Source organism: Heteronotia binoei, chromosome 14 (genome assembly GCF_032191835.1).
Source record: "Heteronotia binoei isolate CCM8104 ecotype False Entrance Well chromosome 14, APGP_CSIRO_Hbin_v1, whole genome shotgun sequence".
NCBI lineage: Eukaryota > Metazoa > Chordata > Lepidosauria > Squamata > Gekkonidae > Heteronotia > Heteronotia binoei.
In genome coordinates this window covers 20606588-20631032 of record NC_083236.1, presented here as the reverse complement: position 1 = coordinate 20631032, position 24445 = coordinate 20606588, and the positions used below count along the sequence as shown (strand labels likewise).

Below are 24445 nucleotides of genomic sequence, written 5' to 3'. Positions count from 1 at the left end.
GCAAATGCATGCATGATTGTTTTTAAGGCTGCTGAGGTTAAAGTAACTCACGTGCAGTGAGGAGAACTGCTTATTTCCTCATAGAAAACAACAGTTTGTTCCAAAGTTTGAAGCCGCACATTTCCCCTAGGGTGTATGTAGTGCCTAGGGTGTAGTCCAACAATAAATCAACATTTTAAGCTTCAAGCATCATAACGAATCTATTTTGACCACATTATTAGTTTCATCCTCACTCACTATTACATATTTTTGCCACTTCCACATATTCATTAGAATCTTTAACAGATAAATAATATATCTAGGTGCAAAGGGAAACTATTATATATCTCACATCAAGAATTCATTTGTTTTCAAGATGTTCCATACAATGTTGAATACAATCGTATCCAAACAGAAATAACCATTGTATTTTATAGATAATACTTTAAAAATTACAATGAAATGGGTGTAAGGGAAAACATTTTGTCATACATTTTCTGTCTTCAACAAACACAATTATTTTGTATAACCCCATTTTTTTCTTTTCTTTTTCTTTTCTGTATCCCCATTGTCTTCCTAAATAATAATAAAAAAAGATGCTTAATACATCAGAGGAGAATAGCACCGCAATATCAGGTGGGTTTTGCAATTTTTATAAGACTTGGTTGAGTGGCTGAACTGAGCTGTCAATCAGAAAGGCCCTGCTTCAAACGTTACTTGCTCTGTGAACACACTTGAAAGAGCAGGTCCCACCGATCTGAGTAAATGAGCACAGAATCACGTTGTAACTGAATTTAAATGCTTTTTCTCACCCTCTCCCTCTGCAAGTGGGGATGAAGGCTGCAAGCTTCTCTTCCATGCTTGCTGTCAGGATTATACTACTACAAGGCAGATTATGCACGTTTGTCTACAATTTAACAGAAATGTTAAATATTATCATTGCTATGAAGGAGTGCTCAGGTATCCTCACTTACCAACCTAACACTGAAAGATAAGCATCAGTTGTATCTATGGCTGTAAGATGATGGCTCGCTCTCATCTTATACTTGGGCAAGCAAGACATGACAAAGGGTAACTGCAGACCAGGGACTCTGAATCTGGACTGGAACTGGTTTAACCACAACTGAAGAAGATAAGAAGAAGATATTGGATTTATATTCCGCCCTCCACTCCGAAGAGTCTCAGAGTGGCTCACAATCTCCTCTACCTTTCTCCCCCACAACAGACACCCTGTGAGGTGGGTGGGGCTGGAGAGGGCTCTCACAGCAGCTGCCCTTTCAAGCACAACCTCTACCAGAGCTATGGCTGACCCAAGGCCATTCCAGCAGGTGCAAGTGGAGGAGTGGGGAATCAAACCCGGTTCTCCCAGATAAGAGTCCACATACTTAACCACTACACCAAACCGGCTCTCCCATGTCTCCCGTGTCTTTCAGGGGTTCAACAGGTGGAAATGTAGTGGATGGAACTTCCCACATCCCAGTAAATTCTTGTTCTGTTGTTCTTGGTAATGCAAACATTCCTTGACCTCTGTGAATTGCAACACCAACTTGATGCTGCAGGAATTAGGAGCAGAGGCAAAACAGCAGTTAATACTTATCAACAGCCCAACATCCTGTGAACACTTTTTGTTATAGAAGAAATGTTCTACCAGCCATTGTTCACAGTTGTTGCAACTGGAGAGACACCTGGTAGGACTCAGTAACATCTGTAAGTTGGCAATATATTTCAAAATCTAGGCAAAAGTTAAATGTTAGAGTTATTTCCCTAAGAGTTATAGTAGTATTCCCAGGTCCTCTTTTGGCCCTGAACCTGGGCTTTCAATCAAATATACACAGCTGTTAAAACAACATGGACAGCTTTGTTAATCTGTCTGTAGCAGTAGAAAAGAGCAAGAGTCCAGTAGCACCTTAGAGACTAATACAATTTGTGGCAGGGTAGGAGCTTTTGTAAGAGCCCCGTGACGCAGAGTGGTAAAGCTGCAGTACTGCAGTCGGAGCCCTCTGCTCACGACCTGAGTTCGATCCCGGCGGAAGCTGGTTCAGGTAGCCGGCTCCAGGTTGACTCAGCCTTCCATCCTTCCAGAGTCGGTAAAATGAGTACCCAGCTTGCTGGGGGGAAAGTGTAGATGACTGGGGAAGGCAATGGCAAACCACCCCATAAGAAGTCTGCCGTGAAAACATTGTGAAAGCAACGTCACCTCAAGTCAAAAACGACTGGCGCTTGCACAGGGGATTATCTTTACATTTTTTAAGGAGCTTTTGTGAGTCACTGCTCATGTCTTCAGGTGTTATATCATGGGCTTAACCATCTACCGTTTGAATTTGAGATTTCAAAAGTAATTCCAGATTTCTTGAGATTTTTTGTCAAAAGCTTTTCATAAGGCCGACTATGCAGTGCCTACTAATTGCCCTTCTAGTCAGGCCCTCTCCTGGGTCAGACATAGGGAATCTAGTCACCTGCTTTGCAGAGCCAGATCGCCAACTATTAGCTCTCCAGATTCATTCCACTCTGCCCTGTGGGAGTAGCAGTGAATATGCTGTCCATAAAACACTTGCATCCATTTTTGTAATGGTGCTGATTATATTACCTTCCGAGCTCTAAACCAGTGAGCGCTGGCCTAATATCTGGGACACCTAGATTCAAATCCTCAATCATGCCATGGAAGCTTGCTGGGTGATCTTGGGTCAGTTTTACTCTCTCAGCCTAACCTACCTCGCAGGGTTGTTGTGAGGATAAAATGGAGGAGAGAAGAATGGGGAGGGACAGTGGCTCAGTGGCAGAGCATCTGCTTGGGAAGCAGAAGGTCCCAGGTTCAATCCCTGGCATCTCCAAAAAGGGTCCAGGCAAGTAGGCGTGAAAATCCTCAGCTTGAGACCCTGGAGAGCCGCTGCCAGTCTGAGAAGATGATACTGACTTTGAGGGACCAAGGGTCTGATTCAGTATAAGGCAGCTTCATATGTTCATATGATGTAAGTCATCTTGGGTGCCTACTGGGGAGAATGACAGCCCATTTCTCCACTAGGTAATTGGTTTTATTGTTGGACTGGTCTTACAGTTAAGAAATTTATCCAAATATCTAGCTGAAATCTGCCCTCCTGCATAACATAAAGTAGGCGAATACAAGGGAAAAGGCCTTTTCTGGTGGCTCCCTGTTTATAGCACTTGCCTCCTGTGGAAGTTTATTTGGTACCATACTAGATGTAGGTGCCAGGCAAAAAAACCCTTCATTTTTACCCAGGCTCTAAATAGTGATTTATTTTTTTTTGATGTGTTAAGTGTTTCTTCTCCTCTGTGTGTGATCACAGGCTAAGGTCTTAACTGGGATTTTGCTGTTGAGCTGTTAATAATTTGATTAATTAGCTGTTATTTATATCCTATTTTTAGCATTTCTTTTATTGTGAGCTGCCCTGTAAACCACATGGGTTGAGAATGTGGGATTTAAAACCAGCAGTCTATTACACTTATATCCCACCTTTCTCCTATAGATCTTAAGGTGGTCCCATCAGGTCCCCAAGTGTCTCCTATCAAGGTATTGACCAGATCCGCTTAGCTTCAGCAGGCTGACTGCTGGTGCAAACCTAAGCACAGTTACGCTTTTCTATGCCCTTTGACTTCAATGGGTTTAGAAAGAGAACACTCTGCTTAGGACTGCACTGGGCATCTATAACCTTCAGAACAGAAAGGCAAAAATGGGTTTCCTTGATGTGTGCCAAAGCAATGCAAAAATGAAACCGAAGGGCATTAAAGAGAAGAAGATGAAGATATTGGATTTATATCCCGCCCTCCACTCCGAAGAGTCTCAGAGCGGCTCACAATCTCCTTTACCTTCCTCCCCCACAACAGACACCCTGTGAGGTGGGTGGGGCTGAGAGGGCTCTCACAGCAGCTGCCCTTTCAAGGACAACCTCTGCCAGAGCTATGGCTGACCCAAGGCCATGCCAGCAGGTACAAGTGGAGGAGTTGGGAATCAAACCCGGTTCTCCCAGATAAGAGTCCGCGCACTTAACCACTACACCAAACTGGCTACTCTGCTCCAACATTTCATATGATCAAAGACAGTGAGGAATGGATTGTTAGTTTTCAGACTAGCCATCATTGTGTTCAGTAAAGTGCATATATGTTCTTGATTAGAGACATACAGTACCTGGTTTCATGCAAGACAAGCAATTTTTGCTTCATCCACCAGGGTGAAACTGAAAAGTCTGTGGCGCCCTCTAGTGAAAGAAGCAGAGATGCATAGAGAATAAAGAGTCCTGCTTATGGTGTATGTGGAAAACAGAAGGGCCGTTTTCAGTGCTTCTGCATCTGACTGAGAACCATTTGCAATTCATCACAAAATTTCTGTGCTTCCATCCCAGTTTAATAATCGACTTCAACACATTGTTTTGCTTTGGCCTGATTCTGTTAGGGGCTATAGGTGCACAGAATAAGGTTGCCAGGTCCTTCTTGACCACCAGCAAGGGGGGGATGAGGGGGTAGGGTTGCCAGATCCAGGTTGGGAAACTCCTGGAGATTTTGGGATGGAGCCTGGGGAGTGCAGGGACCTCAGTGGGGTACAGCACCAGACAGTCTACCCTTCAAAGCATCCATTTTCTCCAGGTGAACTGGTTTCTGTCATCTGGAGATGAGCTGTAATTTCAGGAGATCCCCAGGTCCTACCTGAAGGCCAGCATCCCTAGGACAGAAGAAGGCTCCTGCGTGCACAGCCCTGCCTGTATGGGGAATACACCAACATGGCTACCCTCTGAAACTGTATCTGGAGAGAATCCTTCACTCAGGAGGAACATTTCTTCCCTCAGCCAATAAAGTCCCGCCATCCATGGATACTGTGACCAGGATGCCCTCAATATTAAGGGATGAAGCAGAGGTATTAAAGTGTAAGGGAAAATGCTGGAAGAAGAGGAAGATGAGATTGGATTTATACCCCACCCTCCACTTGGAGGCATTCCTTTCCCTTCCCCTCCCCACAACAGACACCCTGTGAGGTAGTTGGGGCTCAGAGAGCTCTTTGAAAAACTGCTTTTGAGAGAACAGCTCTGAGAGAACTTGTGACTGACCCTAGGCCACACCAGCAGCTACATATGGCGGAGTGGGGAATCAAACCTGGTTCTCTAGATTAGAGTCTGCTGCTTTTAACCACTACATCAGACTGGCTCTCCTCTTGCCTCCAGTTTATCATGTCTGTGAACCTTCTGTTGTTACGCTGTGGTGAAGATAATGCATTATGTGTCTGGTGGTCCTAACCCAGGCAGATATACTTCTGTCTTAGGGTTGCTAGGTCCTTCAATACCGGGAAAGTCGGTAGAAACCATTATCAAGGACAGAATGAGTAGGCACACTGATGAACACAAGTTATTGAGGAAGACTCAGCATGGGTTCTGTAAGGGAAGATCTTGCCTCACTAACCTGTTACATTTCTTTGAGGGGGTGAACAAACATGTGGACAAAGGGGACCCGATAGATGTTGTTTACCTTGACTTCCAGAAAGCTTTTGATAAAGTTCCTCATCAAAGGCTCCTTAGAAAGCTTGAGAGTCATGGAGTAAAAGGACAGGTCCTCTTGTGGATCAATTAATAGGGAACAGAGAGTATAAATGGGCAGTCTTCGCAGTGGACAGTAAGCAGTGGGCTGCCGCAGGGCTCAGTACCGAGTCCAAGGCTCTTTAACTTGTTCATTAATGATTTGGAGTTGGGAGTAAGCAGTAAAGTGGCCAAGTCTGCAGATGACACTAAATTGTTCAGGGTGGTGAGAACCAGAGAGGATTGTGAGACACTCCAAAGGGATCTGTTGAGGCTGGGTGAGTGGGCGTCGACGTGGCAGATGAGGTTCAATGTGGCCAAGTGCAAAGTAATGCACATTGGGGCCAAGAATCCCAGCTACAAATACAAGTTGATGGGGTGTGATTGAACTGGCAGAGACTGACCAAGAGAGAGATCTTGGGGTCGTGGTAGATAACTCACTGAAAATGTCAAGACAGCGTGCTATTGCAATAAAAAAGGCCAACACCATGCTGGGAATTATTAGGAAGGGAATTGAAAACAAATCAGCCAGTATCATAATGCCCCTGTATAAATCGATGGTGCGGCCTCATTTGGAATACTGTGTACAATTCTGGTCACCGCACCTCAAAAAGGATATTATAGCATTTGGAAAAAGTCCAGAAAAAGGCAACTAGAATGATTAAAGGTTTGGAACACTTTCCCTATGAAGAAAGGTTAAAACGCTTGGGGCTCTTTAGCTTGGAGAAACGTCGACTGCGGGGTGACATGATAGAGGTTTACGAGATTATGCATGGGATGGAGAAAGTAGAGAAAGAAGTGCTTTTCTCCCTTTCTCACAATACAAGAACTTGTATGCATGCAATGAAATTGCTGAGCAGTCAGGTTAAAACAGATAAAAGGAAGTACTTCTTCACCCAAAGGGTGATTAACATGTGGAACTCACTACCACAGGAGGTGGTGGCGGCTACAAGCATAGCCAGCTTCAAGAGGGAATTGGATAAAAATATGGAGCAGAGGTCCATCAGTGGCTATTAGCCACAGTGTGTGTGTGTGTTTGTATATATGTGTGTGTGTATTGGCCACATGGTTTCACTTATGTTCTTATGTTCTTATGTCCACCCTAGACCCTGGAGGGGTAGGGTTGCCAGATCCAGGTTGGGAAACTCCTGGAGATATGGGGATAGAGCCTAAAAAGGACAGGAACCTCAATAAATGCCATGGAGTCCACCCTGAAAGCATCCATTTTCTCCAGGGGAACTGATCTCTGAAGTTTGGAGATGAGCTATCATTCTGGGGGATCCCCAGGTCCCTAGCATCCCTATTCCACCTGTAGTTAGGGCTGAATTACAGTTGATATGGGCAGCCATATTTGTTTGTCTCATTATAAACCAGGGGCAAGGGTCATATCATGTTCCTCACATTTGTCACGGATGAGGAGAAATGAACTTTACTTCCCCCTGCTTTATCTTGGCATCGTTTTTCATGTTGGGCAGTTTTCTCCTCAGTCTGTCTTCTGGCACCGCAGCGGGCTTGAATGAAAACTCGGTGGTAGAACATCTGCTTGGAAAGCAGAAGGTCCCAGGTTCAATCCTCGGCATCTCCAACTAAAAAGGGTCCAGGCAAAATAGACGTGAAAAACCTCAGCTTGGGATCCTGGAGAGCCGCTGCCAGTCTGAGTAGACAATACTGGCTTTGATGGACCGAGGGTCTGATTCAGTATAAGGCAAAACAGCATTACCTCAGTAGAAAATAATGACATGACAGCAGGATGATACATACAGCAAACAGCATCTCCTTTCCCAATACTAGATCATCCATTGAAATCTGACTGGCAGTAGGTCCCTAACATTCCATAACAGGCAGTATATATTCATATATATATACCCAAAGCAATGGAATAAAGGGAGGTAAGAACAGGGAAGAGACAGGCCCGCTCCCCTTCTGAGGTTAAAATTAGACCTCTAGCTTATAGATGAATGGGACAGGCTTGTGAACAAAAGTGACTGCTCCTGTAAGCTTTTCAGGGTTTACAGACAAGACTGGCAGAATTAGGACAGCTTTAATATGAACAGCAACTATATTAGGGTTACCCTATTTTGAAAAGCAAAAAAGAGGACACATTTCCCAACTGACTACTTCAAACAAGCAAGATCACTACAATAAATCTCATTTTAAATACCTCTACTATTTAAGCCATGATAATTGCTAACTAGGAATATTCCTAACCTTCCAATTCAAACAGGGGACATTTCATCAGCTTTTTAAAGAGCCCCAGAGGACCAACACCACAAAAAGAGGACGTCTGAATACATCTGATAACTCTAACTAAATGCAGCTGTCTCTAAAGCCGTGCTCTAGAACTAGTCATGTGATCTTAGGGCAGATCCACAAATCTTTAAACCCTGTAAAACACAAGGGAATGTCTCTAAATTGTAAATCATATACACTAGAGTTGAATCCTGACTTTAAAAACAACTAAACAACATGGCAGAAACCAATGCCTGAGTGATATTAATTCCATTACAAAGCCTTCACAGCAAATGGATTCACTGTAGAGATCTTGCTTGTTTGAATTCCACGACAAAGCCTTCACATTCACAGTAAAGAGGTTAGGTAGGAGTGACAGTACTCAAGAATGCAGAAGCTGGCTTTCCTTAGGCGAGAGTGTTTTTGCAGAGAGTAAAATCAAGAATGTTTAGGTTAAAAATGAAACATTCTTAAGAGATGAGTGAATACTGTGTTGTGAATGACACACAAGTAGCCTTGCAGGGTGAGACCCAGGGGTGACGTCACAGGGAAGCCATGAGCACTGCAGGAAGGGATGGCATTCCTCTTCATTTTGCTGTCATGGCCATTATCCACATTTTGTGATGAAATACTGTCTGTTATGGAATGTTAGGGCCCTACTGCCAATCGGATTTCAGTGGATGACCTAGTATTGGGAAAGGAGATGCCGCTTGCTGTATGTATCATCCTGCTGTCATGCCATTATTTTCTACTGAGGTAATGCTGTTCTGCTGCATCGCATCTACATTCTGAATCACGTCTAGTATTCTATGCTTGTTTCAGACTTCTGCCTCCATAGTTCTAGTACATTGCTTATAAAACATCTCATCCTATTGGTCACATCGATTTACGCTGTGTAATCTGCCCTGAGTTGCAGTAAGGCGGAAGAGAAACATAACACATAATACATTGACTCCTAAGTTTATAAAGCTCTGCTACATTTCCAAGTCTTTTTTTTGTAAACTGTCGTGAGGAAGCTTTAGTCGTGATGGTGCTTCAGACTTGTGATCAGTCCCTTCGTATTATTTTACTGCTGACGCATATTACAGACAATGTTTAGCTTATCTGGGCAATCCTGAGGTCTATGTAAATCTAAATTATTTGTTTTTCAGTCCTGCTTTCATACGTATTAGCCAGTCTAATGTGAATAGTCTTTGCTCAACACTGTTAAACAAATTGGTCAAATACATCTAGTTGAGCTGAAGCCTGGCCTGATAGATCACAATGTACAACCCTCCCGGAGACTGTCCAGATCTACCACATGCTCATTTTGCTTATGTACTCAGTCTTTAATCTGCCAATAATTTGATCCTAGTGATTCTAGTGACTGACCTGCCAAATGACAAAAATGACTCATTTAGAGCTGAGACTATTTGAAACACACTATTAGGAGCAATGTTGGTATTTTAGCCATCTTGAATTGCTGTGGTCAGTGGGAAAAAAGTGCGTCTTATGGAGCGAAAAATACAGTAATTAATTCATTCATACCTCAAAATATCCTGAGTAAGCCTTCCCTTCTTGCTTTTCCCTACCACTCAAGTGATACCACCTGCCTAAAAAAATTGCTATTCCTTTAATATGTTTCACAGGTGATGTTATTTACCTCCATGCATGAAATTTACCTCGGCAGATTGCTTCTTAGCTTCAGGCTTGACCTGAAGAAAAATGTCCTATTACTTTAACAGATGCATGATGACACTTTTTTTAGCAGATGATGCTGTTTACCCTCATGCCATTAAAAGCTTCAGCTGCCCAGTTCCACACATGAAGCCTCTGTTAAAGGGACATTTTTCTTCAAAACTGTTGGCAACCCTATCTGTAATGCAAGATATACTTGTCTACTTCTGGTTCTCAGGATTGTGAGACAGAATTGCCAGTTTCCAAGGTGGGGCTGGTTATAATGGAACTCCAAAGATCAGTTCCCATGGAGAAAATGGCTCCTTTGGAGGAAGTCTATAGCTGTCAAGCATGCATATTTTGGTGTGCCTTGATGGTTCCTTGGACAAAGAGCAGGTCACCAGTCTCTACCCCACCCTCTCCTTTCAACCTTTGGGCAAGTAATAAATCCATCTAGTCCAAGGATGTTTACATGGCAGCCTGGCTGTTAAAGCTGTGAGGTGCCTCTCCCCCAGATTCACACAGACAGTCCTTATCTGGTCTCAGAGAAATGTGAGAAAGGGAGATGTTTTTAAATAGCCTAAATTCCTTAGTAATAAAATAGATACTGTGTAGTAACCTTTGAACCCGTGACTCGAGCTGCATCTGCATGATACCCTTTGAAGTTATCCTGTATAGTAACTATGTACCACTGTATACGTCATTACTTCCGAGGATTGTGTCCTTGGTAAAGCTTCTGAGTTCCTACAATAAAGCAACTTTTGATTCAATAACAAAAGACTATTTATTGAGAAATATCAATGCTTGACAATAGCATTATATCCTGCTGACATTCCTCTCATCTCCAAGCCATGTTCTCCACAAGCTCTACCCACCAAACCTCCAGGTTTTGCCCAACCCAGAGATGGCAACCCTACTGAGAAGTGAGGGCCAAACTATGTAATACATTTTTCCAGGGGTCATTTTGTACAAAAAGAGGTGCCGGAGCACAACTCATTTGCATATGCCACACACCCCTGACATCACTGGACAGTGTATTATATCAGCTTAGCATCTACCTTAAAATGGTTCTTGAATTATAATTGTCATAACAAAACCTTACTCCCATCATACTTTTTAAATTACTTTCTCCTATGTGGCCACAGTGGCATGATGATGATTTCCATCTGTCTGCTTTGTATTTTTGGTTATTTTCTGGTTTTTTTGTGTGCAGGAAAATATTAGAAAGTTTGTCAAATCTTAAGAGTTTAGCAAAATTCTCACAGGGGGTTTGGAGCCCAGAAGCGGGGGGAGAAAGAAGGATCGCAATAAAATTTAAAGGTTCTGGAGCTCCGCTCCTATGAGCTCCTACTCAAAATGACGTCTGCATTTTTCTCAGGTACATCCCTGGTTTGGGTCAGCAGGCATGTTCTGAGTGCCTCTGTCTCCCAGGAGCATGCAAACTAAAGTCGGTTTGGTATTACTGCACTCAGACAGAGGGTGCTTAAGCCAAACCCGCCCCCGCATGCCATTTTCTTAACATCAAACAGTGCAGAAAGTGCAGTTTGCCCTGACAGGGCTTCATCTGTACCGTTGGGAAAGTATAGGTTTGGCCAATGGAACAAATAGCACCTCTTGGAGTCAGTTCAGGTCTGGAAAGTGTGTGTGTATGTGGGGGGGGGGGGGGGGAGGCTTAAGACCTTTTCCTCCTGTGCTGTGATCCTGATCTAGATTGGGCCTGCAGACATATGGGAGACATACACTCCCAGAACATCTCTGCCACTGTGGCCTGGGGATGCACCTGTATTATATGGGAAGGCCGCTCAATGGACAGCCAGCCAGATATATGTGCTTGAATCTTGGTGCAAATGGTAACTATAGTAGTTAACTAGACAACCAGCTGAAATGCAGATGATTAATCAGAATAAAGAAATAACGGCATACTATCAAAATGAAAGATTACAGAGCAATCTTATGAAAAATTATTCTGGTCTGATTTCAATAGGTTTACTGAACAGTCAGTAAATGTCACTTAATGCTAATACAGAGGTGGTGCAGGAGGGAAACAACTGCTGGGGCAACTGCAAGTGGCCTGGAGCAGAGTCAGTTAACCCTCCCCTGACCAAATCCATTCTCATCTCTGTCCAACCCCCTCTTCTCCTTAAACATTTTGCTTTATTCTTCTCTGTCTCATCTTTATTGTCTGCAGTGAGAAAGTTTCCTGAGAAGCAGCCCCACTCAGCCTGGCATCTGATTTTGATCAGTCACTGCAATCAGTTAATCCCTTTTCATTCCGAAGAACTCTGGAATTGTAATTCAGTGAAGGGGAATATCTAATACCTGAGCCACTCATACTAAAAATCCCATGATTGTTTGGGGCAAGTCACACGATTGACATAGATTTACATGCACTTGATTTGACAGAGCCCATCCTTCCCTTCTTCTGACCCGACCCAACTTTTGGTTCATCCAATCAGAAGTCCCGGTGCAATAGCCCAGGGTGGGGACCAGACAGAAATGCCAGCTTTGTAAACTAGAACCTCCATGAGGCAAGTGAAGGTTAGGGCACACATGACTATCATGATTGTTGCAGTTCAAAACAGAGGCTCACTGATAGGGTAAAGCATAACACAAAAATTGCTCTTTTCCAGCATGGGTGAATCAGAAGCGTCCGGTACCGTGACCTACTTGTTTTATTTACTCCCGTTTATACCCTGTGCCCTTCTCCCCAAAGCTGCTTACATCGTTCTCCTCATAGGTGGAGAGTGTGTGGCCGACCCAAAGTCACCCCAAAAGCTTCTGCAGAACAAACAGCACAATAAACGCTGGATTACTAAATAAAAGAATGTAAAAGAAAGAGATCTGTGAGTATATATATGATAAACAAGACTGCAAAACAGAAGGATGCAACGGAAACAGCATACCATTTTGCGGGACTAGGCAGGGTTGGAGTGGGGGGTGGGGCCAGCTGCTTGAGCAACTCCAGGATTTAGGGTTGCCAACTCTGGACTGGGAAATTTCTGAAGATCCAGGGGCGGAACCTTAGGTGGGTGAGGTCTGGGAGGGGAGGGCATCAGTCTGGAATAGTATAATCAGGGGTGGAATTCTAGCAGGCGCTCCTTTGCATATTAGGCCACACCCCCCTGATGTAGCCAATCCTCCAAGAGCTTACAAGGCTCTTTTTTGTAAGCTCCAGGAGGATTGGCTACATCAGGGGTGTGTGGCCTAATATGCAAAGGAGCTCCTGCTAGAATTCCACCCCTGAGTATAATGCCATAGAAGAGTCACTCCCACAGCAGACGAGATTTCCAAGCACCACTTGGAAGCTGGCGACCTTAGCTGGACCCTAGATAGGCAGCCCCCACACCCTCCTGCAACCAAGTACGACCTGTTCTGTTCCCAACACCAGGGCATGCCCTGCCCAGCCATCTCCATAGCAGCCGCTTCCTTACGCTCCCAGAGGAGTCAACCACCCTAAGGACCCTTAAAGGCCTAACCGGGGCCTACGGACAGGGACCGGCCTTCGGGGCTTAACACCTGGGCGGGAGGAAGGAATGCAGTCCGCCACGAGCTGCGTATGGAGGATCTGGGCCTGACCTGGAAACCTCCCAGCGGCGTTAACGACGGCTTGCGGGGAACTGTGCTTCAAAGAGTGTTGCTGCGCATGCGCAGCTCCCACTCTTCCGGTCTGGAGATGTCTTTCCCTCCAGCCTCGCGACCCCCCCCTTCGCCAGCTCTCCCCTCTCCGCACGCGAGGCCCCGCCCCCTGTCTAGGAGGCGAGGAGCGAGCCAAGGCGCGCTCTCATTGGCCAGCGCGGGGTGGGGGCGCGGCCTCCTTCGCGGGGGTGCGGCCAAGCATGCCCGCGTGCCGTTCACGTGTCCAGCGTTCAAACGGAGCAGGCGCCGGCCCCCTTCCTGGGCGGATGGGAGGCGGAAGTGCCGGCCTGCTGCGGGCAGCCCCTCGCCGAGGCCGGGAAAGGCCGGAGCTCGAGGGCAGCCGGCGGAGATGAACTCGCCATGGCTGCTCTCAAGACATCGGGCCAGGCCGGCCACAGAGCGGCCGAAGACGGCGGCGGGGCCCTGGACCGCTCTCTCCAGCACATGCTGCGGGCCATAGTGGAGGAGCGGCACCGCCTCGCCCTCGGGCACGGCATCGGCGGACTCGGTGAGTGGGCGGGCGGGCGGGCAGGGGTCTCCTGGGCTGTGGGAAGCCCTCTGCCTGGCCCTCACCGCGGCTTCTGGGCGGGAGCACCGGGGTCGTCGGGAGAGGGGCTGCGGGGCCGGGAACGACTCGCGGTGGAGAAACCTGCCCGGGGACCGTGGCGGGGCCGGCCTCCTTTTCTCGGCTGCGGGCTGGTGGCGGGATGCTCCAGTGCAGGGGTGGCCAAACTTGCTACATAGAATAAACGTCAGATGTTTGAGAGCAGCAAGACACGGACGTCAGATGTTGAAGGAAGGAAAATAGATGGGAGGGAGGAGAGGTGGAAAGAAAACAACTTTAACTTCAAATGTATTCTCCAAGCTACCAGCTGGCTTGGCTTGGATAAATGCTTTCTCTAAGCTGGCTGATGAGATGGGGGGGGGGGGTGCTTGGGAGCCGCACAATGTGTGTGAAAGAGCCACAGTTTGGCCACCCCTGGTCCAGTGGGTGTAAGAGTGAGGAGCTTCTTTGGGGAGTTGGAGAAGGGGGCTCCAAGGATGGAAACTGTCATCCCTTTTGTTGGCTGGGGGCGGTGGGAACGGCGAAGGGGCCGTCAGCAGAGCCTGCTGAGGAGGGGGCTTTGGGGTGGGGCCTCCATTCCCTGGTGCTGCGGATTTGATATGCTCCTTGCTGGTTTTTCTGCAGCCCAGGTAGTGTCTGTATTCAGTTGAGCTGTGGATATGGTTCTTTGTTCGAGGCTGGAAGTCTTTTAATCCTTTCTTTACTCCAAAATAAAAGGTTCTACGGAGACATTAGTACTTTTATTGAAAGATAACGGGGTAGGGTTTATCACTCTTTGGATTGTAAAAATCTTACCCGCTTGGGATAGATTTTCACAGCTGTTCAAATGTGGTCTAGTTCTTTAGGTCTCGGTCTGCTTAAAACTAATGTGTTAAGAAGCAGTATGAGGGGCAGAGCTTTTCTTCCACTACCACCAAAGGAGTCCCTCCTTGCCAACTCTTGCCTTTCTTTGGTGCCCGTTTCAGAACATTGTAGTAATAAATGGTGCATGGGTCGCATTGTCTGAGGAACCTCTGGACGGGAGCTGGCTGTGTGTTTGTCGTGGGCTGTCTCCGCAGCTGAGATGGCCTGGCACAAAAACCCATCCAGTGCCATCTGCAACAGAGCTGGATAAAGAGGCATCGAGGGAGGGGGGAAACCCCCAGTGGTTTTATGGAGAGAGAACAAAGCTTGAGTGCTGCCCTCCCTGCCGGAGTCCTCAGTCCCTGCCTCCCTCTGGCACCTGTTGTGCATTCAGATCTGGACTAATCTGTGTGTTAATTAGGTCAAGCGCTTTAAAAGTCACCTGTTTTATGTCCCTTCCAAAACCCTTTAAAGAAACCTTCCTGCACACACTTTTCTTTAGTTCTCAGTGCCTATAAGCATTTGGTGTGAGAACAATGGCTTTCATACTGTTTTCCATTGGGGGGTTTCCAGTTTGAAGAATGGTGGTAGGTGAACTTCCCTTGCCTGTGAGTACCCTTGTTCACCTGCATTTGGTGGTCACAAGGCCAGACAATCCATGTGAAACAAGAGTTTGCTATGTGTTGCATCCCAGAACATTGCAAACACAGGCAGGTTCTCTGCTGCAAAGTGGATGTAGAAGCGTGTCCTGAAGGTTTAATAATCTGTTCTGTGGCTGTCTGCGAAATGAAGAACTTCTACAAGTTGGCCCATTGAAAGCAAGTCCATTGTAGCAGGCCAGGTGATTGGGGGGGCCATGCGGATTCTGCCCTTGTCCTCCATTGTCTTGCTGCCCTTTGCATCTTTTGGGTGAGGACAAGGGCAGTAAGGTCCAACAAGCCTCCTGGCTGGGCTACTCTGCTTTTCTGTTAGAGCATCAGATCCTACACAATCATTTGTTGGTCAAGGTCCTTGTGGAATCAGGGTATCTTCCTTTGTTCTGGGATGTGTGTGATGATTTAATTATGCTTTCAAGTTGCATGTTGTGTTCATTTGATTCTTTGTTTTGCTTTCCCACTAATCTCATTCTGATCCTTCCCACTCTTTCTAGTGTTCTATTGCATCTACTCAGAGTACTGTAGAGCTGCCTTTTATGTGTGTGTAAATGGCTACTACAGATGCTCCGTTTTTGTTGCTAACTGTTTTGCTCATAGGAGAATCTCTTCTAGAAAATACTAAAAAAGAGTACGTAAGTGTAATAAGTAGTCTGAGGCCTGATCTGTACTTCTAGAAGCATGTGCAAGATTGGAAAGTGGAGGTCTGCTCTTTCAAAGTGACTGAGATTCTGTACTTGGTTTTGTTTTGCTTTAAAAATGTGATCCCCCGCAGTTGTATGGATTTTGTGTTTTTGAAAGTCAAAGGGTGGCCAAGCAGCAGCCTTCTTGTCTGTAAGGCACTCTCTATAATCTTTATATTTGCATGTTTATATGGTCACCCTTAGCCATACTTTCTCCAAGTATGTGGGATAGTGAAGATGCTGCAGGAGCTAATGGTCAATCAATTCCCTCTTTTGTGGCAAACTTGCAGAATGGCATTTTTAATGCTTTTTATACATAAACCTAGTCTTGGGAACAGAAAGGTATATTTATATTAAACGTGGTGAGGGTACTTCCAAGCTACTTCTCCTGTCTTACCAGACTTATGCCAGGTTCTATTCTAAATAAGTTTGTAGCTTCAATGCTGTTACAAATAGTTGATGTATTAGTTTTTGTTGCTTAGTCAATTATTGAGGGTCATGTTATAGCAACAATCCCAGCTCTTCAGTTCTACCCATAATCATCTCTAAAAAAAATCGCCCAAATGAGAGATTGTACATTCACAGAAGTTCTCATGTAGCAGGGATGTAGGCACTCTGAGGAATCAAAATTACGTGCCAAATAAAGCTGCAGTCTGATCTATAACGATAATGGGAAATAAAAACTTATTATTAGAGTTGTGTATGTTGCATAATATGTTGTGCCTGTGCTGATCTCTAGGAGAGGCAAAGAACTGCACATAATTTTTGGGACTTCCAGATATCCCATTTACTCTCTGAGTAAGTCCAACTTTCTGACCATGCAGTTGTTAGAAATCGTTGCTAGTGAATTGCCTTGCCCTCTTGCCCTGCTGTGGATGGCTTTTAAAAATCTGCAGCATGAGTGTTTAACTGAACCTCATGGGATTAACCTCAGTGGGTTAAAAATTGACAAATTGCTTTGGAAATTGTAGGGAGCCAGCCAGCTGGCCAGTCTGTCTGCCTCTATTGAGAATCTGGGCTCAGCCCCTTGCTTTTGAGTGTCACCAGGTATTGTCTAAATGTTTTTAAACCTGTAATTTACAGTCTAAAGGGTTACAATTTGCCTTCAAGCGGGTGGAGGGGCAGGAGATTCTTGGGACCCTGAAGTTTCTGGCCAGTACTGAATTTTCATTGGAAGAGCTCAGTTATGACACTGAACTTATTGTATAAAGTGTAGTATATAATTCCATCTTGAATGTGGGTGTGCTGCCCCATCAATTGCAAAATGGTGGGGGGGTGTCCTGGATTTTATGAGCAGAAGTGAAGATTGGGTGGGTGGGAACTGACCTACTTCTACATCTAGCAGCTTTCCTGTGTCTCTGTACTTTTCTTCTAGCCCTACTCTCACCATTGTAGCCCAGTTGAGCGAAAGTGCCTGAGGTAGGTAACTGCAGGGAGATCAGCCACACATCAGGGGGATGGAGAATACAGTGCCTCCCCACCACTCTTAGAATTTGGTTCCCCTTCCCTATTTGAGGTGGATCTTCCACTGACACATGAACTACTTCACCCTGAACTGTTGGAGGGGCTGTTGGCTGCTCCATCATTGGTTGGCAAGAGCAAAATTCAGGCCCTCCGAGTGTTCCTGTGTTCTGGCTCAGAAGGCTTTCCAGAAACCTATTAAGCATGTGATCGGAGAGGAAGTGCCTCTTCCAGTAATTAGAAATGACATGCAGTCTCTCATCATAAATCTAGAAGCGAGATTGCCGTGGCAAGTGCATTTCTAGTGTCTGGATGGAGAGTCATGATGTTTATGTCCTCGTTCCTCTGACTCACCGAGATGTGTTTTGAAAGGCAGGTATAAAAATCAAGGCTAGATAGGATGCCTCTTGTCAGGAGTCCAAGTTTGAATTGGATATTTTAATTCAAAGAAAATGGCTAGACTTTATGAAATACACTGGATGTATGTCGTGTATATACTGAGGGCAAAAGCCTCAACATTCACTTTCCCCAGAATTTCTGTTTTCATGATATAGTACGTACATGGCCAAGTTTCTGACCCCTAAGGTCGCAAAGTCAAGCTTATAAATATGGAGGCAAAACTTGGTAATCTCAGAAGGCTGAGAATGCATCTCCTATTCCTGAAGCCAATAACTGAGGGCTGTTTCTCTCATCGTTCTCTCAGTTTTCTGCTATATCTGCTAGAAGTAAGGAAAATACAGTAAACAAACAGTCCATAAGATCTATACAAGTGCAGTAGCGTGTTTGGAGTAATCAAGTAGGTCAAGATCTGGAGTGCCTGTGGGATTTGAGTTGCTTGTGTGTGGTTGTGGCACATCTTGTAGAGCTTGAGGAAGATGGTTGGAAGTGCATCAGTTCAGGGCTGAATGGGGGCAGCAAAGTGGCAGAGATCCCAGGATCGACTTGAAGCTGTAAGGAATTTTGTGTTCATGTTTGAAGATGACTCAATTCCCTTTGCTGCCTGCTGGCTTCCTCTATATGAAAGGATGTATACTAATTTGGGAAGTTCAGCCATCTGCTGGTCTAGTAGGGTCCAAAATAGCCCAGGGGGGTGGGGTGGGGTCACAGTGTATCATCAACACACCACAAACAGCACTGTGAACTAAGGAATAAGGCAAATATAAATGTAAATATATAGAAACAATGTAATTGGAATTTTAGGCTCAATTGAACTTGATTCAAGTGCTTAATGCCATGGCATCCTGATGTGTGAATTTCCTAGTTAACAAATGTTGTTTGAAGTAGTAGGTTTTTTTTTTTTTTTTTGCTGGGCCTGAATCTGGGGAGCAGTCAGTTTCATTGGATGCTCCAACTTAAGTATGGTCGGAAGGTAGCCTCTTCATTGTCTCCTAATTCTTTACATATATAGGGATTTTTGGGAAGGGAAGGGAAGGGCTTCAAGAGCAGGTAAGAAGAGATACCCTTGGTTACTGGAGTAGAGGTTCCTGGTGAATGGTGTGGAAAGCAGTGCGCTTAGCATTTTGGGTTCTTGTGTACCCATTTACATGCATGTCTGCTAGATGTATTTCCCCTTTCCCACTTAGACATTTACCTTCTAGAGTTCTGAGGGAGGGTCGAAATCTGGAGGAATTTGTATGTGCAAGTCTGGTTGCTCATACTCTTAGAAAAGACATCCCTATAATCTCTCCAAAAAGTTACCAGGACCAGTGTTTTACAAGAAACAAGTGCAGCAACGGAACATTTTCCTGGTAAATGGGGAGTGTTGGAAGCTTACTGTATAGATGTGTGCCACTTAAACGTGTGGTTCAGCCCTTTTTTTTGCTGTTGACAAGTTTCTGTGATCAAGAAACATTGGAGAGCGCTGATCAAGAAATGCCCTTGGCTTGAGTTTCTTACCCATTTTGTTTTTAATGAGGCTGTTTTTAACTTGTTCTGGGTTTTGCACTGAATAATGGCCATCCAAGAAAGCTAAATTACTGCCTGCATTCGACCTTCCTGTGCTTTTCAGTCCAAGTGCAAGTTTAGTCCTCAGACTAGGGTCTGTGAGCCTGGTGGCCTTTCTGAGGACAGGGAGGATTTTTAGGTTAGGATGTGGCTTCTAAATCATGAGTCCTGCAATCTGGAATCTGAGACATGAGAGGCAACTGGCCTGTAGAGGAACAACAGTACTTCAGTACCTTTTCAGTAGTGATTTTTTTGTATGCAGAATACTTGTGTACTTCTTCCTGATTGCTGCAAATCTAAGCCATAATCCATCTACTTTAACAAGTGTTGCTCTCTCTAAGCCGTAATCCATCTACTTTAACTGTTGTTAGCCGCCCTGAGCCGGTTAGGGGAGGGCGGGATATAAATGTAATAAAATAAATAAACGAACAAACAAGTGTTGTTCTCTCAAAGAACAAAGTCTGAGTCCAGTGACACCTGTAAAGGCCAACCAAGTTTTATGGGTATAAATTTTGTGTGCATGCACACTACTTCAGATATCTGTCTGATGAAGAGAGCTTTGGCTCTTGAGATCTTATACCCTGAAACTCTTGTTGATATCTACAATTCCAGCTCCGACCAGCACAACTACCCCCTGAAAATACCTAGAATAGATTCGAGTCTTTAATCAGTTGAAAGCCCCATAGCTTCCTGTCCCACACTTTATTGGAGCAATGTGTTATATAATATTAAGTCTGTTTTGGTTCTGGTGTGTCACTGCAGCAGCAAGCTATGAAAAAGGAAATTATTTAAATATGCTTTTTAGAGGTCTCTTACATCCCACCTAATGAAAAGGCGTGGGGGGGGGGGGAGTCAAACGCTTGCACAGGCTCCTTCATGAAAGTGAGCCTGATCAAAAGCCCCGCGTCGCTTCCTGAATGTCTTGCAGCCGCCTTTTGTTATCATTGAAAGGGGATGAGAGCAGGAAACTAATAAAGGGTTTCTCCCTCTTTGCCTGGCGATAGATGTCTGTATCAAAGCCCCTGGTGTCGGAAGTGTGATGTGCCTCTAAGCATCCCGTGTCTCATTCCGGAGGCCTGACCAGACAGCGTGATTTTTAATCATCCTCCTATGCTCAGTAGACACAATGATGTCATCGTAGGTCTCGGCTGCACGGTGGGGCGTTGTCTTCTCGGGTGCCTTCTGAGGCTAGACATTTTCCAGGATCTGTTCTTTCTTTTCAAGTTTTTTGTTCTGTCAGTGTCTAAATCCGTGGTAAAGCAAGGGATATTTATATTGTGGTTGTCCTGGGGAGCCTCTGGAACATCAGCTCATGGACGGAGGACCGTTGTATTCTTTTTAAAAAGCCTTCAACTTATCTCTTTCAGACTTTTTCATTTTATTTATATTCTCCCTCCCCCCTTTCCTGGGGTTATCTGATTTTTGTTTTTCACATGAAGTTTCTGCATCAGGCTTTTCTGATTGAGCGGCCCAAAGCACCTAACGAACTGCATGGAGGAGAACGGATTCGCACCACTGCCCTGCCCTGCATTGAGACAACAGGGGAGGGGGGGGGGTTGTTTGTTTATTTATTTATTGTTTTCTTACATTAGACTTTGGGGCAAACAGGTCCACTTCGGTAGCAGTGCATTCAAGATAGAAACCATCGAAAACTTCCAACACTTTATGATTAATTGCAGGAATTTGCTTCTCCAAGATGTAATGATGATTACTGCGGGGATGGGGGGGGGATGGGTGCTTTTTGCAACTTGAGATCTCTGCTGATATTTCAAGCTGTAAAAAGCACCCATTTACGCCCCCCCCCCCCCCGCAGAGTGGTAGGCAACAATGAAGTTTCTGCAACAGGCTTTTCTGATTGAGTGGCCCAAAGCACCTAATGAACTGCATGGAGGAGAACGGATTCATACTACTACCCTGCCTTGCATTGGGACAACGGGGGCAGGTTGTTTATTTATTTATTATTTTCTTACATTAGACTTTGGGGCAAACAGGTACACTTCGGTAGCAGTGCATTCAAGATAGCAGCCATCGAAAACTTCCCACACTTTATGATTAATTGCAGGGATTTGCTTCTCCAAGATGTAATGATGATTACTGGGGGTGGGGGTGGGGGGGATGGGTGCTTTTTGCAACTTGAGATCTCTGCTGATATTTCAAGCTGTAAAAAGCACCCATTTACCCCCCCCCCCCCCCCCTCCGCAGAGTGGTAGGCAACAATGAGGGAAGGCAGGCCGGCCGTGCGTTCAGTGTTGCCCCAAGCTAGGCTTGCAAAGTGTGTTTCTCAGCAGAAGTCACACATATCTAAAGCTGCTTTTTTCTGAATCAGACCCTTGGTCCTTCATGGTCAGTATTGATTGTCTACTCAGGCCAGCAGTGGCTCTCCAAAGGGCCTAAGGCTGAGGTCTTTCACATCACCCGCTGCCAGGTCTTCTTAATTGGAGGTGCTGGGTTTTGAACCCTGGTCCTTCTGCATGTGGGGGAAATCTTGGAAGAGTTCAGAAAAGCCTTTCCTCCCTGCTATTTCCTCCATAATAGTATTTTGGATTTTTTAATTTTCCTTTTTGGAATGAATAAAATGCTTTACAAGTCAAGGTTCAAAAGGCAAGAAAGCTAGTATGGTGTAGTGGTTAAGTGTGGTGGACTCTAATCTGGAGAACTGGGTTTGATTCTCCACTCCTGTCAAAGTTCCTTGCCATTCTCTGTTTCTGCTTGATGTAGCCTAAGGAATGTATGGGTAGAATGCTTGGTCCGCTGAGGAAATGAAAGTGCTTGCTTCCTAGGAGCTGGAAACCTACTTAGTACTAAGGTCACTGCTCCCCTCCTGGGATGTTTTTGTAGAATTGGGAACTTGACAACTCCTCCACCTGAAACTTGCTGGGTGACCCTGGGCCAGTTACAGTTTTTCTCAACTCTCTCAGCCACACCAACCTTGCAAGGTGTCTGTTGCAAGGAGAGGAAGGAAAGATGATTGTAAGTCACTTTGAGACTCATTAAGGTAGAAAAAAGTGAGATATAAAAACTGCTTATTTTGCATGTTTCTTACGTATGTTGTAGAAATATCCTTGCAGATGTGCTGCATCGTTTAGGTGGGACATTGTCCACAATTAATATGCTGAAAAGAGCAGGCTGATGATACTCTATGAAAGGATTCTGTGACTTTAGTGCTTTAATGTTTAATTTGATGTCCAAATATTCTTCTAGTCTTATTGAATTGAGACTTTCTGTTTTTTTGGGGGTGGGGTTTTGATTTTTTGATTGTTTACTACAAAATTTGTGTCTGTTTTCAACTTCTCCCTTTCAGATGGCAGAATTAAAGCATGTGTTCTAAGATATATTGCAGTGCAATTTGAAGTCCTCATTCTGTCTTTAGTATTAGGTATATTTGCAGACTATAGAAACTTATAAGGTATTAACAGAGTAGAGTTTCCAGCGTTCTAAGTCCATTGAAGTCAGTGAGCTGGAAAGAGTGTAACGTTGCTAACGATGGAAGCTGTTAAAGTTCATAAATATGGCAGACAACACAATGCTTTATGTGGCACAAGTTTAGACCTGGTAAGGAAGCAATTATTGGACATATTTCAGCATTCCTGCCATTTCTGTTGTTTTTCCAGGAGGAAAGGAGGAATCCTCCCCACCCCCCACACACACACCTGATAACTTCCAGAATCACTAGGTGTGGGCTCGGGTCATTTTAGAGAATGTAATTCTTTTTATTAGTACCAAGCAAAATATGTCAAATGTGCAGAGTTTCACATTTTCCAGAACTAGGACTGGGGGCCTGAAACAGCTTTTTCTCCTTCCCCTTCCTCTTTGTTTTGGGTGTGTGTGTTTTTTTCCTTCCCCTTCCTCTTTTTTTTTTGAGCTTGTGTTTTTCATGTTCAACCTCCAGCCTGAGAAAATGTTCTGGAGAATTTAGCACACTTATTTTTGGTGCTTTGGTTGGTCTTAATAACAAAACAGTGCTTACTTGAGATCTCTGTATTCTATCCAAGCCCCCTTTTGAGTCCACAAAATTGCACCTGTTTTTAAGGGCAGTCACTTGATCCAGATTGGGGGCAGGATCTCAACTAGATTCTGTACCAAAAGGAGTTTTATTGGGCCAACAAGACTGTCTGGGGCTGATCTGTTACTTACTGGGTAGGGAAAGATTTAATGATAATAATTAACAGTTGTGTGCATTAAGTGCCTTCAAGTTGCAGCAGATTTATAGGGTTTTCAAGGCAAGGGACATTAGAGGTGGTTTACCATTGTCTGTCTCTGTGTAGCAGCCCTGGAACTCCATGGTGGTCTTCTGTCCAAGGTTGACCCTCCTTAGCTTTTAAGATCTGATGACTGGACTAGACTGAGCTATCCAGGTAAGGACACCTGACACTTACCATGTGCAAGCTCCACTGGATTGAGTGAAGATCTCCTCCAGGGGAACATAATAGCCTGGTTTTGCTTTTTCCAGGTAGCCCAAGTTGCTGTAGTAGCTGTATTTATTTGACTTCTAACTGCCCTCCCCCAAGTAGAGCTCAGGGCAGTTTACAACATTTCAGTAAATACAATTTACAAAAAAAGATTAAAATTTAAAATGATAACAAAGAACATCAGAAGTGCTTTTACATGCTCCTGCTTCCCAAGGTCTTGGGGCGCTTTATGGATCAAATGATGGATCGGGGTTGTGAATTTGGGGCACAACTTGATTTTTATTTTATCCTTCCAATATGGTAGGTTTGCTTGAGCATTTGTGATTGGCTGGCACTCACTTCTTAGTGAGTTTCAAATGCTGGTTGTCCAAGTCCAACATTTGCATTGACTATCATCAGTCTTTAACATTCAGGACAGCTGGCATTATTTTATCACATGGTGCCAGTGAGAACAGGGGCTCATCTGGAGCTGTTCTCTGAATTTGTAGCTAAGGTAAGATTGGGGCTGGAATCAACCTGGATCTTAATCCACTCTGTTCTTTCAGTGGCCAGAGGCTCCAGTGTGGAGCAAAGGTACTAACGACCTTGACCACAAATGTCCATGAATTCAGGAGTGCAAAAATATCTCAGACCACTTAGGCAATAGTATTTTCTACAGTTGTTGGCTCACCTAAAGTTCTTTTTTTGTCTGTTGCTCCATTGATATTTGGCTTGTACTTTTAGTTGTGCTTTTAATAACAGCACACGATAGCAGAGATTACCCTGGGACAGCTTACTCAGTAGAACTGTTTTGAGGCTAATAATTACAGGTTCCTGTTTTGGTTTGCACAACTTCTGGGAAATGCACAAGATCTGTCATCAAAGTACC

At 44.7% G+C, this 24445-nt stretch overlaps 1 protein-coding gene across 2 annotated transcripts in view; it reads left to right on the top strand.

Moving 5' to 3' along the window:
* The first annotated feature begins 13190 nt into the window (after positions 1-13190).
* The window catches only part of KIAA0930 (KIAA0930 ortholog), a 52878-nt gene continuing 41623 nt past the window's right edge, over positions 13191-24445 (top strand). The window contains exon 1 of one of the 2 annotated variants that reach the window (XM_060254418.1): positions 13191-13527. In XM_060254418.1, the coding sequence (XP_060110401.1) occupies positions 13380-13527 (148 nt within the window). In that variant the 5' untranslated portion in view covers positions 13191-13379. The remainder of the gene's footprint in view (positions 13528-24445) is intronic. The other variant, XM_060254417.1, reaches the window with a different exon arrangement.